Source organism: Cibotium barometz, chromosome 14 (genome assembly GCF_041138505.1).
Source record: "Cibotium barometz isolate CiBa-2024 chromosome 14, ASM4113850v1, whole genome shotgun sequence".
Lineage (NCBI taxonomy): Eukaryota > Viridiplantae > Streptophyta > Polypodiopsida > Cyatheales > Cibotiaceae > Cibotium > Cibotium barometz.
In genome coordinates this window covers 2,926,181-2,944,118 of record NC_141059.1, presented here as the reverse complement: position 1 = coordinate 2,944,118, position 17,938 = coordinate 2,926,181, and the positions used below count along the sequence as shown (strand labels likewise).

General features: G+C 37.6%; 1 protein-coding gene across 1 annotated transcript; it reads right to left on the bottom strand.

Annotated features, from left to right (window-relative positions):
- Positions 1-15,380: 15,380 nt before the first annotated feature.
- On the bottom strand, positions 15,381-17,614 carry LOC147631559 (putative pectinesterase 53). Its single transcript, XM_086807852.1, has 5 exons — positions 16,840-17,614; positions 16,520-16,691; positions 16,185-16,391; positions 15,807-16,042; positions 15,381-15,681 (listed from the first exon to the last, which is right to left on the bottom strand). Exons 1-5 carry the CDS (start codon positions 17,238-17,240, stop codon positions 15,531-15,533), a joined length of 1,167 nt encoding a protein of 388 aa, XP_086663978.1. The 5' UTR covers positions 17,241-17,614; the 3' UTR covers positions 15,381-15,530.
- Between the last annotated feature and the right edge of the window lie 324 nt (positions 17,615-17,938).

Below are 17,938 nucleotides of genomic sequence, written 5' to 3'. Positions count from 1 at the left end.
TTCAAGATGAACTAAATCCATTGTTTGGCCCATTTTTTATGCCTTAAAATTTTTAAATATACATTATTGAGCCTCTAAGTGCTCCTCAAGGCCTCAAGGGGGCTTATTCTAAAAATTGAAAGAACCAATATCTAATAAGTACAAATTAAGTAACAACTATGTTAATAAAGTTGTTGAAAATCTTCCTAAAAAAGAGTTGTGGAAAATCTTAATTTTAGGACAGTTCCATTGGTTAAATTCTTGAAAATTTTAATTAGAATAGCTAAATTGATTAAATTGTTAAAAATTTAACAACTACATTGATGAAGTGCCACACACCCAGCCCTTTGAGGCTTTGGCATGCACCCTAGAGGCCCCTAACAACTTCATATTTGTTTCTCTCTTTTAATTAAATATATATATTTTAAACCTATTAATTTCAAAATGGCTCACACTATGATTATTTAAGACAGACACAAGAAAAAAAAAGATTGAACAATATATTGCTAAAGATGAAATAAATCCAATGTTTTTATTTAAAAAAACCATTTTTCATATCTTAAACAATTTTTTAGTATACATTGTTGGTTCTCCAAGCCCTCCCCCGCCAAAGGCCTTAGGGGGGCTTATGAAAAAAAATAAAAGAACCAAGTTTTAATAAGTACATATTAAGCAATACCTACATTCATAAAGTTATTACCTCGCTACTATTAAAAATATTAATTAGGATAGTGGCATTGATAAGTTGTTGAAAACTTAATTAAAATAGCTACATTGATTAAATATTGAACATTATATTAATCAAGAACAAACTTGACATGCCAAGAACATTGGTTGTGATTATTACAAGTCATCACTACGTAAGAGTCATGACACCAAGAACATTGGCTATGATTATTACAAGTCGTCACTATGCAAAAGTCGTGACGTAAAAGTCATGCCAATTTCAAACCCTTCTTCATTATTGCAAGTCATCACTACGTAAGAGTCATGACACCAAGAACATTGGCTATGATTATTACAAGTCGTCACTATGCAAAAGTCGTGACGTAAAAGTCATGCCAATTTCAAACCCTTCTTCATTATTGCAACCCTCTTTGCATGGATAGCACAAAGGTTTGCATCCTCAAAGAAGGAAGGATACCCAAAATTCCTCCATAGCTTTTTGTAGAGCTCCCAAGGTGAGACTTTACAGATGTTACTCTTGAGAGAATAAATCTCCATAGTCTCCCTTAGGAGGCATGAGAAAGAGGCCTTGGGAATAAAAAGATGAACTGTCTTTTAAAATTGGTGTATCTCATGGAGTGCCTTTACCCCATAGCTACTCCTCTACCTTAGTGCTTGTGAAGGCACCGTTGGGTTTCGAGGCCTAGGGGATTGAGGTTTTTACATCCAGTTAGAACACTTCTTCACCGGGTTGATCTCACAAGATGAGGTTGTGGTGGAGGTTGTGCAGATGGAGTGTGCAGATGGAGATGGAGGTGGAGATGCATTCTCCTCAACTACATCCTCAACTATAGAGCCCCTAGGTTGAACCCTCAGGTCCTCCTCTCCCTTATTGGTATTCCTTTGGAGTTGGAAGGGGACCCATATCATGAGTGAGAGTCTTAATTCCATGTTGCCTTGGAGGAAATTAAATATTACGCTCCATCCATGGTGGGGGAGTATCTATAAGCTCGTGAATTTTCTTTTGCTAACGCTCTTGCTCACTCTCGATCGATGAGTCTGTGCTACCAAGGTTGCAAGACAATGATGCTTCTCACCACTAGTGCTAGTATTGTGATGGGATGGGGGAGTAGTTTGCATACAATATAATATCCTTAGTTCAAGCAATGGGTGGAGAGTGAGGAGCATGAAAGTGAAATGATAAAAATGAGGCCAGAGGGCCTTTTTAAAGGCGCTTAACTTTAGGGCAAATTAGGATAGTAGCTTTTATAACATGACTAAACCAATAAGTATAATGCTCATTACAAATTAATGTTGTTTCATCTAATAATATTTTCCTTCTTTAATCATTGTAGCATGCAATGCAGTAGCATGGCATGTTGTTCTACTACATCAATTCCCCATCTACCTTTGTTGATCTCCTTAGTGCAGGGTTACATAACTTTTGTAATCTCAGATGCCCTTTGACAAGATTCTACCTAATGTGTACCAAAAATGGTTCATGTCAGCCCTCTTCCTAATTAATGTGTATCAAAAATTACTCGTGTCACTCCTTTGCCCATGATGAGCATTCTTGAAGTAGATTCCTTTACCCTATAATGTGACTTCTCCATGCATTCTTGAGTTCTCCACATGTCAAGAGAACCATACTTTTCCAAGTAATATGACCCAAGAATGTAAACAATACGCTGAAAAATAAGTCATTATGTAAGAGATTATAACTCTTTATAATTGTAAATAACTTGATAATAGCAAAAACCTACCATGTAATGGGTGATGGATGAACCCCCCCAACTATTAATGGCACGTAGAGTGAACTTGGTGACCGTTAACTTGAATATGCTTCATTGTTGAGTGCTAGTAGTACTTAATAGTACGATTAAATATTCTTTGTTGTTTAGTGCTAGTAGAGTATGATTGACACAATCTTGTTAAAACAATCCCAAATCTTGCGTTCTTGTCACAATTAGTAGTAGTGCACTTGCATAGCTCTTTCCACAACTCTCATCTTGCTTTAGAGCTTCACCTTAGCAATGCCTAGCTTTTGTTTCACTCATTGATACTTGTTGTTTCATAATGTGTTTGTCCCCATACATTTTTCACTATTTTGATGTTTCCTTTGTGTGCTTCTAGAGAGTTGAGTATATCCCCCACTTTGGAAAAAATTATGATTGTCCCCAGACATCTTTCAGTATTTTGACATTGCCGTTATGTATGATTCTAGAGAGTTGAGTACTTTGGAAAAATTTTATTCCATGGGTCAAGTATCGAGCTTCATAGTGAATCCAAAGTCAATATGCAATTTGAGAAACTTATTGAATATTATTTTCATGTCATGTAATGTGTAGAAGTGTATTTTTCCACATAGAAATGGAATGATGGGGCTTCATCTGTAGGATGCTTTTTGTCCCTACCTAGTGGTGCTTCCAAGTTACATGACATGACTCTATCAATCTCCATCAATCCATCCTAGTTCTTCTTTCTCATTACACTTATGCTTTGGAATAGAGGGCAAAGCACAAGTGGTTAGAGGGAAATGAAGTAAAAAGTGTTGGGATATATCGGTGTCTCAATGTGTGTGAACAACCCCTCAAAAGGCTTAGATGTGTGTAAGTGTGTCATAGTGTGTGAACCCACCCTTATATGGATGAGGGTGCATTAAATAAGGGTCAAAGGGTTTGGCATATTGAAAGGGCTATATATCCAAAGGCCTTGTACTTCATTTGATATTATCAATCAATCAAATCCTTGTCGTGCAACACCTCTCACTTAAGCATCTTTTGTTCTCTCTCTCTCTCCCCCCTTCCATCATAGCCATGGCTCTACCTCCTTTGAACCACCATAGTTAGCAGGCTATACCAACAGTTGGTATGAGAACCGGTTTTCACTCTGTGTTACGGTTTCTACATCTTCCACTCTTACTTTGTTGTCTCGGCCTGGTGACACCTCTTGCACTTTGGTCCACCAACGCTGCTACACGTATCTGCCACTTGCCCAATTCATCGCTTTTCTATAAGGTTTTTTAAACCTTATCAAAATTGTCCTTCAATCGAACATCATGACATCTGCGTGCTTCTTAGCCTCTCCAGCAACTCGGGCGCTTCGCTTCAGTACCTTGACCTCCCTGCTAGCCCTCGGGCATCTTCAACTGGAACCTCCGCTAGCCAACCACAAAGGCTTTTTGTTAAGCCTAAATATATTAAGGCTATTAAGCCTTAGCACTAAGGCTTATTAAAGCCTTCGATTGTAGCCTTCAAAAAAGTAGCTCGCCAGACCCTGTTAGAGCTCGCCCACCGGCCTGTGAACCTGCCTTAGCTTGACCTGCAGAGCAACCACCTCCTTGGCCTATCATTAGCATCTTCATCATCAAAAGCAGCAGAAAATCCTCTCCAAAAAAAAAAAAGAGATTTGGGAATTTTCAAAATCACGTTCTCTGTGCTGGGTTTCCTACCTAGCAGACCAAGATGCAACTTCTCTTAATGAGGGAGGGCGTTTGGAGCATAATCTCTGGAGATGATGATTACACAGTAGCCAATGAGCTAGAAAAGAAAAACCTATGGCAACAATGCAACGACAGAGCTATTGCACTAATTGGTCTCAATTTGGCAGACACTCTTGTTTATCACATAGACTTCACACAAACCACCAAGTGAATTTGGGATAAACTGGAGACTCTTTTTGGTAACAAAATCACTAATTCTAAGGTTTTCTTGAAGTTGATTTGAAAATGCTAGATAATGAAGAATTAAGTGATCACCTTGCCAAATTCTACTCACTAGTTCAACAGCTCACTAGCCTTAAGATTGTTGGTACAGCTTTCTAACTATGGTGGTTCGAATAAGGTAGCCATGGCTATGACAGAAGGGGAGAGAGAGAGTGTGTGTGAAAGAGATGCTAAAGTGAGAGGTGTTGCATGACAAGGATTTGATTGATTGATAATATCAAATCAAGTACAAGGCCTTTGCATATATAGCCCTTTCAATATGCCAAACCCTATGACCTTTATTTAATGCACCCTTATCCATATAAGGGTGGGTTCACACACTATGACACACTTACACACATCTAAGCCTTTTGAGGGGTTGTTCACACACACTGAGGCACCGATATATCCCAACAATCCCCCCTTTGGAGCGAAGGTGGTGAGACTTGAAAGCAAAAGAAGTTGCTACCACCTACCCCATCCCCCTACCTCACCATCTACACCTCCCGTGCCATGGTAGTCAAAGTAAGACCGAGGTAGCAAGGCTAGTATACTTAGTCACCCCCCTTGTTCCTAACTAGGATATAGAGAAAAAGGAAGCCTTTTATAAAACTAAAGGCAAACGCACATAGATACAATCAATTTAGGGGGACTACCCTAGGCAGAGAACCCTTATTTGATACACACATTGATAAAGGCAGCTAGAATGCCCACTCATTTTCTACCTCATCAAGGGAGACTTATGTCATTGTCGCAAATATGTTCTCCTATTTAACAGGTTCCTCTTCATCTTCAGCAACAAGATTTGCATGGTGTTTCTCTTGCTCTTTCTCCAGCTTTTTGAAGCAATTGGCCTCCTTATGCCCCATTCTCTTGCAGTACCTGCACTGAATCTTCTTGTTGGTCCTCCACTTATGTTCTCCCACAAAGAGCCCACAAAAGCTTTGTCATAGTTTACATTGCTACTTGCTTGACTTTCCTTGTTTCTTCTGTCTTTTTCAAGCAGCAAAGCTACCATATCTTCAAATGATGTTGAAGCTATGTGCATGACTTCGATGGTTTTTTGAAACCCGAGTAACATCTTGCATACTTTTGGTAAGAACTACTACCTTGTGCTCATCATCAAGCTCACAAAAAGGTAGCACTTGTGTCACAACTAAGCATACATTTGATTGTTTTCAAATCTCCTCCTTAACTGCCAATCCAATGCAAAGAAACCTACAGCTAGAACTTCAAGTTGTTTACAATTTATTTGTTGCTTGACTGCAACAGTTCAAGAGCATCTTGGAGGCATCCAATCTATCATTTCATTGTCCTTCTTCAACACCTCAAAAGCTCCTAACCACCAATTATTTTTTTCAAATTGAACACTAAAAATGGCACCTTTGTCCTTGTCCTTTGCATGTATCATCACCTCATTCATAAGTGTAAGCCCCATGTGTCCTTTGACCATTTGGCACTCGTTTAGCTTCAATACAAAAGATACCACTTCCATAGAATCTACGATTAGGAAGAAACATATTATTAGAGTTACATGTTATTAGATTTTTTATCGATAAATAAGAAAGTTGAAATCATGCTAACCTTCTTGACAGACTTCGTAAAATTTGATCATTGCTTGTTTAAGCCTCTTTAAATCCACAAAAATGTTGTTGAAGGCATGGTATAGTACTTTGATTTCACACTTTGATTTTTCCTTCAAAACTTTTTCCCCCTCCCCATGGGAATACTCATCAACAAGGGATCTTATGTTTGCATTGTGCATCTGCTTTGTCAATGAAATTTTCTATGGAGGTGGAAGAAAGTTTCTTATGATCCCTCACTTGTGAAGAGCCTCCTTCATGATAGCACCGACCGACCCACAACCCTTGTTATGATTGGTACATGCTTCAAAAGCATTTTAAATCACAAGTATTTTGAATATCATTTGCACATAAAAGCCATCAATGTCCATGATATCTTTGGTGAATAAATCACAAATTAACTTGTGATTGGGATCACGAATAATGTCCAACATGTCTTTCTTCCTAATAAAGCTTTTAAAAGACTCTGGGCGTTTGAGAATTTCTTCATGCATCAAATTCCTGAAATGAAACTAAACAAAAGTGTTAGTTCTACAACTTTAATGTAAATTATTTGATAGTGAACTATGTACCTTGTTGCCAATAATTCTCCTTTGCCGATCACCATCACGTATCACAAGGCTATAAATTTTTTATAACCGGTCCTTGTTGTTCCCTTGCTCTGATGATTAGGGTTTTATCAAATAACATAATTTGTCTTTAAGCTTATTTAATTCATGCTCTTATTCCTTGATTTGTAACTCTTTTTCTTTGTTCTTATTATTATCTAAGTTTTTCACTTGATTTGTTATAACCTATCCTTGTTGTTTCCTTGCTTTGATGATTAGGGTTTTATCAAATAACATGATTTGGGTTTAAGCTTATTTAATTCATGCTCTTATTCCTTGATTTGTAACTCTTTTTCTTTATTCTTATTATCTAAGTTTTTCACTTGATTTGTTAGATCTTTAGTATTTGATTGAAGATAAAAATTTATTGTGTGTATATGTTGCATGTAAGACCCACAATATACCACTAAACATTTACAATATCATTGAAGCCCATTTTCCATTGGGAGATTCACCTAAAAATATATAAGTGTAGCACGTGAGTTCATCAAGAGGGGTGTATTAATTTAAAAAATTTATAGAATTACATTTATAGGAGGAAATTTTTAAACCAATTTTGAAAAAAAATATAAGTTTATGAAGAAAAAGAGGTAATTTTATTCATAAAAGTATGTAAGTGTAAGGGGTTTTTTAAATAGCCCTTGAACGCACGTGATACATAAAATTTCTTAGAGGTGAACCCCCCGAGCATTTTCCCTACTTCATTAGCCTTCTTTGGTGGATTCGAGTACTCGTACCACTAGTCGCGTCCCACCATGCTATTCTCTTAAAGGGCAACAATGATGTGTTAAACTAGTTAAAGCACTAAAATGATAGGTTATCTAAGGTCAATGGGTCACGTGGTGGATAGAGCCCCATTAACTCATAAGTCTATTTACCTTAGTCTAAGTAAATAATTGGATGCATTATTTAGTAGCTCTCAAGTGGTTGTCTTACATAAGAACATTAGATTGATGCATATTTCTCTTCTACAACACAATATGGAGATCTTAAGATTTTTCCTATTAGTAATGTGTTTTAAGAGAGGCATGATTTCGTCTAAAGCCAATTTAAAGAAGGATTAATAAGATTAAATTAGAGATATAGATGATAAAGAGAAAAACCATAAAATATATATTTTTATAGATAGCTAAGAAAATGGTTATGTTATTTGTGAGTTGTGAGATATGATTTATATTTGTGGGGTTATATTAAAACGGTTATGTTATTTGTGAGTTGTGAGATATGATCAAAAAGTGTGGAGTTTTAATACGGTAGTTATTACCTGAAAAGCACTTTGAAAAGCTATTTTTAGGGGTTACCTTTTATGAATATAAAATGATAAAGTTTAAAAAGTAATAAGGTCTCTTATATTTGCATTTTCCAAATTTGGGAAAGAGAGTTTTATGCTAAAAGGAAAAAGTATGGACAAGTGGGTGATTGTTGATGGCCTAAGAGGATTTTTATAATTTTACTTTTGAGCCTAGTTATAACATTAGGAAAAATTTGGACTCACAAACTGACCCTCTAAGGGCTTTCTCTCTCTTCCATGGATCAACGAAAAGTGTAAAAATAATGTTATAATATTGCTCCTCTCTCTTCTCTTTTTGAATCTTGTACATCTCAAAATATTAGTTTTATAAGAGATTCACTTATTATTTTATTGATTGTCCAAGAACTGTATCATACCTGCTCAGAACTCGAATATCTCAAAAACTATTTTTTTATTTGAGCTGGTTTCCAATATCTCAAAAGATATGACATTCTTAAATGCCCAAACTGATTTATGACTGAAGAAACAATCATTTCTGACTCTATAAGGATTTTATCTTTAAAATGGAATATCTTGATTTGTACTTTGTATTTCATAACTTCTTTTTACAAGTACGTAGATCCGTGCTTTATCTACATTCTGGGGCGTTTTTTATGTTTTTTATAGAGATTTGAAAAGAATAGACATTTTTTAAGATTTTAAGAATGTGTTTAGATTTATTATTTTAGAGAATAGTGCATTATGAATTTTCCTTTTTTTGTGATAGAGCTTCTTCTTCTCTTTAGGTCATTTCTTCTTTCCATAGCTCATTTCTTCTTCTACTTTCAAATTTGCATCTCCAAACAGTTTGTATTTCCCTCCATCTCCAAACAGTTTGTATTTCCCTCTTGTTCTATTATACTTGTTCGCTACAAAGCTAGAGAATGAAGAGTGATTTGATTTTTTGGTGCCATTTTCTTGGAGCCAACAAACCATTTCCCTCTTCATTAATCTTAATATCAAGGAAAGAAGCAACAAAGAGACAACATAGAGCCAACATAGAGAAGCAGCAGAGAACAAAAATGGAGGTTAGCAATGTTTTGATGTTGGTTATGTCCAACTGAGTTCTATAAGCTATGTTGGTTATGTCCAATTGAGTTCTATAAGCTATGTTTTCTTGTTGGTTATATGCATTACTATTCGTAAATAATAAAGTTAATAGTAAGATGGGACAAAGATATGTGTACATGGGTACACAGATGCTGATTGGGCTGGTAGTATCTCAGATAGAAGATCAGTATGTGCATTATTGTTGGTTAATAATAATAATGTGTTAAAGTTGTGTTAAGTTACACATATGTGTTAATAATCATGAAATTTTGTGTGAGTTTTCTTGTAGCATTGGTTGTACTCAATGGAGATAGTGATGTATCTAAGTGTTTCTAGTTTTTTTATGTTTTAGGAAGCAAGAAGCTCTAAGAAGAGAAGTATACACTTCCAGCTAGATGAAGAGTATGCCCCATTGTTCAAGAGACTTGAGGTTTCAATGATGAATCCATCGGTGATGCAATTACACAAAATAGCAGGGAAAAAACATATAGATCTTTGGGTTGATAGGTCTATATATCCACCTGATCCTATTACACAATAATCTCCCTAATTCTCAGGACTAACATCATTTGTCAATATGTTTGTAAGGGTAATGTAGGGTTACAGGGTTATACTTGGAGACTTGCAACCCAAGCCCATGTTTCTGCACAACAGATCATGAAATAAGTTAATAGATCATTGTTGGCAAAACAAGAAGAGAACAATGTTTTGCAAGATGCTATGCATGACATGGTAATGCAAAATGCTAGTTTGATTAACCAAGTTAATGATTTACAAGCTAGCAATAAGAAGATAAAGACAATGCTAGAGAAGACTGTCACGTATGGGTCCACAACGACATGGGAGGTACGTGAACACCAAAGGTCATGTAAACATATGCACAGGTTGGCAAAGATAGATGGACAATACAAGCAAAGGATCTATGCACAATGTGATAACATGCAAAAGATGTTTAGCAATCTAGAAAATGAAGTGAATCAAGGAATTAAAAAGGTTCTCACTAAAGATATGGTGAAGTGCGTGCTTCAATGCCCAAAGTTTAAGTCACTTGTTGGTGATGAAGTTATCATCCAATGCTTACAAGAGGTAAGTGATTTCTTCACACATCAAATGATATGCATGGAATATGTGATAAGGTACGAATAAGTTCTCACTGGTCTTATGGCATGATATACAAACATTTAGATACAAGGTTTAAAAAAGTGTTGCAAAAGAAAAGGGTATTGCCTCTTCCTAAACCATTTCATGTGGTGCAAGCACATGACAATCATTAAACAGTAAGGTGGAACAATTAATGGGTGAGCCAATGCACTTATGTCACCGACATGTATGCAAGGATGGGTCAAAGGAAGTGTCGTTTGTCTTGCACACAAATAACAATTTTGTATTAGAGTATGCAAGTTACAATCTCTAATGGTAAAATTTTATAGTATATCTATTGCAGAATGTGGAGGCAAGCTAAATTTTGTTTTGAAGCAGCTTGATGAAAGTGAGAGTATCGAAGTTCACAAGTTAGAACGTGTTAGTCTAACTCTCATGAATAGAGCACTGATCCTAACATCTTGCCTGGTCATCCTGATTACTTTAGGGTACAGTCTAAGAATGAAATTTGGTGGCTTGCTGCATTTGAAGTACCAAAGGAAGATCATGAGATTTTGAAGATTTTCTTTAACTTGACAGAGATACCTAATACAGTGTAACATCAAAATCATGGTGAAAGTTTGCACGTGGAAGGTTATGGTGATTATCAAGTGGAATGGCACCTTGCTGGAGATCTCAAAACTTTGAAGTGCATGTTTGGTGTCAATGCAGCAAATGCAGAGTTTCCTTGCATATATTGTATGCGGTCTAGAAAGAAAGGTAAGAATGGGAAGAAACACGCAGAGAAGGGTGTCCTACACGTCATCGATTTGTTTGCTGTGGGGGCCAAATGGTACGAGTAGATCCTAAGTGGGATCCTATTCTTGACATCCCTTTGACAAGAGTACACTTTTGCACTTTGCATGCACTAGTAAGGATCATAGACAAATTGGTTTATGAATATGTGTGTTTTGCTTATAAAATGCATGTAGCTTCTGATGCCCAAGAAACATGTAAAAGGGTGGAAGAAGTACTATCTAGGATGGGTTTACATCGAGGCCATGTAGAAATAAAGAAGGATGAAAAAAAGTCCGAAACAAGCGGCAATGTACCATGCAAGCCTTGATTTGGCGACTCAAAAGCAAGGAAATTCCTCTCTGCACCATGAAATGAAAATGGAGAACTACTAGTACAACAACCAGAGAAATATGAAGCCTGGAAAAAGTTACATATGGCCGTTCTCCTGATCGAAGCAATGGAGGAAAGACTAGAGTAGCAAAAGCAAATGTGTGGCAATGCTTTTGCAGAAGATGACATTTGGACCAAATGATTCCAAGGAGTTTGAGGTGATTGGTATATTCTATGAATTAGTTGATGAAGCCTCGACTTCAAGTAGTATAACACATTACATGGTAAGTGTGACATTACAATTAATTGATATGGTTTTAGAGACTAACTATGATTACGTTGTTTATTGATGTAGCATATATTGCATGCTCATGGTCCTTACTTTGCAAATGAAGGAAGTTTAGCGATATGGTCTACACAAGGCATGGAGCAATCTCATTGGCAAGCACGATGTGCTTTCCAAAAGACAACCGCTCATGGAGGTGGAATCTATGATGTCAATCCAATGAAGCAATTACTTCTATGGTGGTATAGAAAGATAGTAATAAGGTTAGAGAAGAAGAAACCTATGTCCAATGGATCACAGGCAATACACAGAGTCATATGTGAGAGAAGAAAGGCACGATTTGAGAATTCATCAGGTAGAGAGAAACATGCTAAATGGTTGAGAACTCAAGAAAGAGAGGGAAGCAAGTGGAAAACCCAAGAGTCAAGTGTTTTAAATGAGCAAATGCAAGTTGAAACTCTGTAATTTTTTGTTGATGCAAGTATTACTCTACTATACCAAAATGGCTTTCACATAGAGCTTCTAAACCAATGTGATATATCACCCATAATCTTACTAACTATAACCATAATATTAAATGATTTTATGTGTGAGAGTATATGCATACTTGTGTGTGAACAGTTGTGTTATTTTTAAAGTTGACTAAACTATTACTTATAAGTGCTTATAAATAAGTGGTGAGACATTTACTTTATAAGTGCTTATAAGTGGTGAGACATTTACATTTTATAGTCTTCTAGCTTTCAAAGCATGGCACGCACCAAGCAAAGTGCTAAGAGGGACCCTACTAAAACTTGCCCAAAACAGCCCCAGGTCAATATACCAACGGAGACTGATAGTGATGAGCGCACTCAATCTGATAATCAAGGAGGCACTACTACAGGTACAAAACGCATCCACATCTGCCATGTCACAAGAAGTGTAGATGGAGACAGGCACTGCTACTCTTTGAGAAATAAGGAAGTATCAGAAAAGTACAAACTTAGTCATACCGAGGGCTCCATTTGCAAGACTGGTGAGAGAGATATTGCAAGATCTCCAGCAAATGTCTCGTAATAGGTTCTATGCAAGACTTAGTTCTACAGTCAACAATGTGTAGCGATGGTCAGCCCAAGCATTGCTAGCTCTTCAAGAAGGATCTGAGGCATATTCAATGGACCTCATGCATGATGGTCAGTTGGTAGCTATTCATGCAAAGCACATCACTCAAGATTGTGGACAAGGATTTGAGACTTGTACGAAGGATTCGTAATAATGGTGATGCCTTCAGTTTGAATATGGATAATATGATTTGAGTAAATCATATGATGCATTGTAAACCTGTGTTTCAATGTACTTGTAATCTATGAGAAGTGTTTTTAATACAAGTACAATTTGATGTTTCTTTCTCAATATCTTGGGTATTATTATCTTTTTCTCTCGTCTAGTTTTTCAAGTTTATCAAAAGCATATTTTTTTGTTCACAGATCTCATATGGATTTAGGATTTTTCACACAACATATATGCATGAAAGACTATAAGTGTATAAAATTTCAATGAATTTTAAAATTTTAAAAATTTTATCTTTACTAAAAAATGTAATAAAAATTACTCTAAAAATTAGATTACTTTAAACATGAAACGAAGTTCTAGAAACCATAGGAAATTAGTGAGATGTTACATCAAAGGGACTCTATCTTTTTTTATTCATTCCTTAAGGGGCAAAATAAAGAGTACATATTTTTCCTAATATTAGGGAGTCATTTTTTAATAAAAAGACACTAAATATATAAAATTAAAAAGTCCTCATTTTAAGATCTTTTTAACATGCAATTTTTATTTATAGAGTTATACTAAAGAAATGTGTATTTGTGAGTTTTGAGATATGATGAAAATAGATGTTTGGGTTACAAGAGGTAGTCATTACTTGAAAAGGACTTTGAAAAGCTATTTTAGGGGTCTTATATGATTCAAATATCTTTTTTGAATATAAAATGACAAAAATTAAAAAGATTAAAAAGTTATAAGATCTCTTATACCTACAGTTTTCAAATTTGGGAAAGAGAGAGTTTTGTTGAAAGGTAAGAGTACAAACAAGGGGATGGTAAATGGCCTAAAAGATTTAAAGACTAGAAACTTGAAAAGTTAAGAGGTTAAAAAGTAGGATATGAATGAGATATGATGGAAAGATGTAGGGCTTTAACAAGGTAGTTATTGATTGAAAATGAACTTGTTACTTTTGGGGGTTATATATGATTACGAGTTCTTTTTTGATCAAAAAATGCTAAATTTAAAAAGTTTTAAAAAACCCTAATTTGAGGGTTCTTCTTGTAGCTTTAAAATTTGGAGGTGAGAGATTTGTGCGATCGCATATGTGAAAGAGCAAGATAATTACTAAAACAAGTTAAGCAAGGAATCTCATATATAAAATAATAATAAAAGATTAGTGAGCTCTAAAAAAAAGGGACAACTTATTAAAAACAATAAGTGAACTCTAGAGTAAAAATAGGGGGTATAGGAGCTGAGGATATATATTAGCCTAAAAGGACTGCCTTTAAAAAGCTATTTCTAGGAGTTGGGATTACGTTTTTTAAAATAAAATGGAAAAATGGAAAAAAAAAACCACAATCTTATGGCCTCTTGTAGTAAAGTCTTTCAAATTTGGGGGAATAGAGTAATGTTAAAGCGAGTATGGATGAGTGGGTGATTAATGGCCCAAGATATTTTATGCTTAGAAATTTGGAAAAGTAAGTGGTTAAAGTGAAGATATGTATGAGATATGATGAAAAAGGTGTGGAGCTTCAATAGGTAGTTAGTAGTAGCTGAAAATAGGTAGTTAGTAGTAGCTGAAAATGACTTTAAACTACTTTTGAAGGCGATGTAACCTTTTATAATTTAAAAAATGCACAAATTAAAAAAACTCATTTAAGTGTTCTTATAAAGTCCTTATACTCGCAGTTTTCAAATTTAAGAGAAAGAGAGTTTAAGGACCACATGTGTGAAAGTGAAAAAAATTACTAAAAAGTCAAGGAGTCTCAAACATTTAAAAAATCCAAAAAGGCAAGCGGTTGAACTCTAGAAATATTGGTAACTTTTTCAAACAGGCAAGTCGTCTCTAAAGTAAAAATGGGGGGAAGAGAGAGAATGAAGGAGAGGCAATTGGGTGCCTTTTTTCCCACTATGAAGGCAAGTTTTCCCAAAATAATAAAAAACGTAAGCTAATCCTTATTGGGCCTTTTTTCTAAGCCATGTTTTCCCTAATGTGAAGATGAGAAGCACTACATGCTAACGGTTTTATATTGCCTTGCCCTTGGAAACATTTCATAGTTTCCTACTACCATCTTGTCAAGTTTCATGATGCTGAACTCGGGTCTTCTTCATTGGCTTGCAAGCACTAAAATACCTCCGACTAACCCATTCTTCTTCATGAATGTTTGATTGAAGTCTAACCCATTCTTTTCTGGGTAGTATGATGCAAAATGGGGTAGTGAGAATGCCACTCTAGGTTAACAATTGGCTACATCTTCAACATTTTAGGAGGCACAGTTTCATGGCAAAGTGGGGTAGTGATTATGACACTCCTAGGTCAACAATTGGCTTCATCTCCAACATTTTAGGAGGCACATTTTCAATTGAATTGTCCTTCACAGGAGTTCAATAGATGGCAACTTCAATATCCTCAAAAGAAGGCATTGGTATCCGAACGCTCTTAAAAGATGGGCATTTCTCGTCCTATACCCTTCACACTCTGCACTTCATTAGAGATTTGGTCGAGAGTGTGTAAATACACCTTGAGTTCCCTTCAACAACGCAAATGTGGACATACTTTTTCACAAAGCTAATACCAAAGCTCAAGCATGCGGTGTTGCACTTAGTCTACATCAGTAGTTTTATTTTATGGGGGGCGTGTTAGAGTTACAACATAACTTAACCATAGTTCAATAAAAGCAAAACTCTTTGTAAATGGACTTAAGTCTGGACGGTTTCAAACAACCGATCACCCGTTGGCGTTCCAGTTCTTGTTAGATCAAAGTCCTCCAAAAGTAAAGTGATCAAATCCCTGATTTCATGAACTGCAAGTTTTGCAGCTGGATAACACGAATTATATATTCTCCGTAGATATAATTGAAGATAAGGGACAGAAAATGAATGGTTGTGAGCTTAGTAGAGCTAAAGACTAATTCGTAGGAAGCCATGAAGTTCCATCGATGAAGTCGAGGGTCTGGAAAGGGGCGGCTTCGGCATCCGTGAGCTCGTGAGACCACGCCACCCTGCCGTTCTCATTGGCTCCGGGGCCGGAGCATTTGTACTGCCCATAGAACACCGTCCTGCAAAGCATCATTAATCCCACATGCAACACGTTAGTTGCTTTGGATTAGCGAGCCATCAGCTGGGTGAATTGATTCGAGCTTCTGTTTAACTAGGTGATGTTCAAAATATATAATTGTCCTACTTTTCTCTGTCGGTGACGCCCCAGTTGTACCAGCCTTGTGGGATGACGATGTCGGCGATGTAGGTGTAGGAGAAGACAACTCGAGAGTAAGCCCCCCATGCACGCCCCAGGTACATCATCCCCGACCCACTCACCGTGCACTGCACAAAAGAGAACCCAGTGCTCTCTCCCGGTGTAGAACGCTTCTGCGCAGTTAATGACCCCGGATTAACGGCCAGTGCATGCAGTTGGCACCCCTGCACCCAGGATCAAGCAATTGCACATCCGATCAGCCATAATTCTTACCCTGCTGCAATCATTTTGTAAAGGATACAGCACTTGCCTTAAGCTCATATTGATGGTTTTCTGACGAATACGACGATCTTCTTATGGTTTTACCTTGTAGTAGGATTGACCATCTCCAAAAATGAAGTCTATGGAGCCTTCGATGTAGCAATTCTCGAAGTAGTGCCGGCCATGGTCATCAAAAAGGGTGTCCTGAGCTCCGAGGAAGTTGCAATCGTAAAAGGCAGCCTGGTCCCCTGCAATCTTGAAGGCTACAGCTTGCGCGCCGACAGCTCCTGGTGCAGGAGCTGGTGCAGAGTTCTGCATGCAAAGGAAATCTCGGCCATCAAGAGATGCAATCGTGCATCAGGAAGCCAATTGACTACATGGAAGGAGGTCGAGGGAGGAGGGGGGGAAGGAGGTCGAGGGAGGAGGGGGGGGGGATCGACCTTGAAGGTGATACCCTTGGCAATGAAGCCTTGTGAATTCACCCCAACTGTGGCGCTGTTCTGTGTTTTGCCCGTGCTTGCCTTGGTGTCGTGCCACACGATGGTGGTCACGTCCTTTCCTGCGCCTTGGAAAGCAATGAAAGGCTTGTTCTTGGGCACAAACACTTTCTCCCTAGGACAATATGCAATATGATTATTTTACAAGTAATCATCATCAATGATTGACAGTGTCTCATTACACCGAATAATACCCTGGTTGATAAGTGCTTGGACAACACATAATACACGATCAAGGATCGAGTTACAAATACAAAACTTACTCATAGACTCCTGCCGCAATCTGAATGACTACACGCTGAGAGTTCTTCTTGGGCACAGAATCAACCGCGGCTTGCACTGTGGTGAAGTCTCCAACCCCATTCAGCTTGTTTACATTGATCACAACAGCAGCACCGCCCAGCTGCACGTCCTCACTAGCTTGGAACCAGCCATGATGTTGGCTGTCGGCGTTTGAGCCAGGTTCCCTTGCACCAACCGTGTGCACCCACTCTAAGAAGTCCTTTTCCCTTTCTTCTCTTGTGGAACGCCCATCCTCTTCACTACTTGTATGTAGGGTGTGAGTGATCCTACTTTCTCCTCTGTGAAGCCAAAGTACAAGGATAACAATATGCACCAGAATAGAAACGCTGCATCTTCGACTGTATGGTACTTGCAAGTCCATGTTCCTACGGCGGCCCTTCAGAGGTTCACTGTCTCAGCTCTCCTAGAGCTAACACGTACATATGTACTCAGACTCACATGTGATAATTGTGCAGATGGAGATGGAAGAGGGCGTCGACCACAAACAGCATTAAAAAACAAGCAGTCCCAGCTACAATTTCCACGTGGGCTCTCTCTTGAAGTCTTTTTCTCCCCCAAAATGTCATAAAGGCTTACGTCCCTCACCATAGATTTCAAGCGGGCGCATCTGTGTATGGGCTGGCAAGGTGACTCTATAATAAATCTACATGTTATTGTAGGTGACAAGGCCTGCAGTAAAAGGCTGGGTGAACTAGCTAGTGCAAACACCAAGGCTTTTCTAAACTAGGAAAGCCTAAAGGTCATTTTCTCTGCTAAACAACTCAGCCTCCATTGAATTTCTGGAACAGCAAATCACCCTCCCGTCTCGACTGAAGCTCTCGACCCTCCCTTGAAGGGACTCAGCCCATGATGATCCATAACAGTGGAGGAGGTCGCGACCGAAGACATCCTGATCACTATCAATAGGTTGCATTAACGTCTTGCCCTACTACGCCATTTTCATAGTTGCTAAACTGACAGGATTGATTCGAGTCACGACTCACGACACGGAGGAGCATCCAAAGCTAAATAGTCAAAAGAAAGTGAAGATTCAAGAAGCGCAACTGGCACTTTGTCGCA

Excerpts from the sequence above, each read along its gene's own strand:
- LOC147631559 (XM_086807852.1), bottom strand. The coding sequence starts at position 17,240 with ATGGACTTGCAAGTACCATACAGTCGAAGATGCAGCGTTTCTATTCTG. Across the intron at positions 16,692-16,839 it reads ATTGCGGCAGGAGTCTATGA|GGAGAAAGTGTTTGTGCCCA; the intron begins GTAAGTTTTGTA and ends ATATTGTCCTAG. Across the intron at positions 15,682-15,806 it reads GGCGTCACCGACAGAGAAAA|GACGGTGTTCTATGGGCAGT; the intron begins GTAGGACAATTA and ends GATGCTTTGCAG.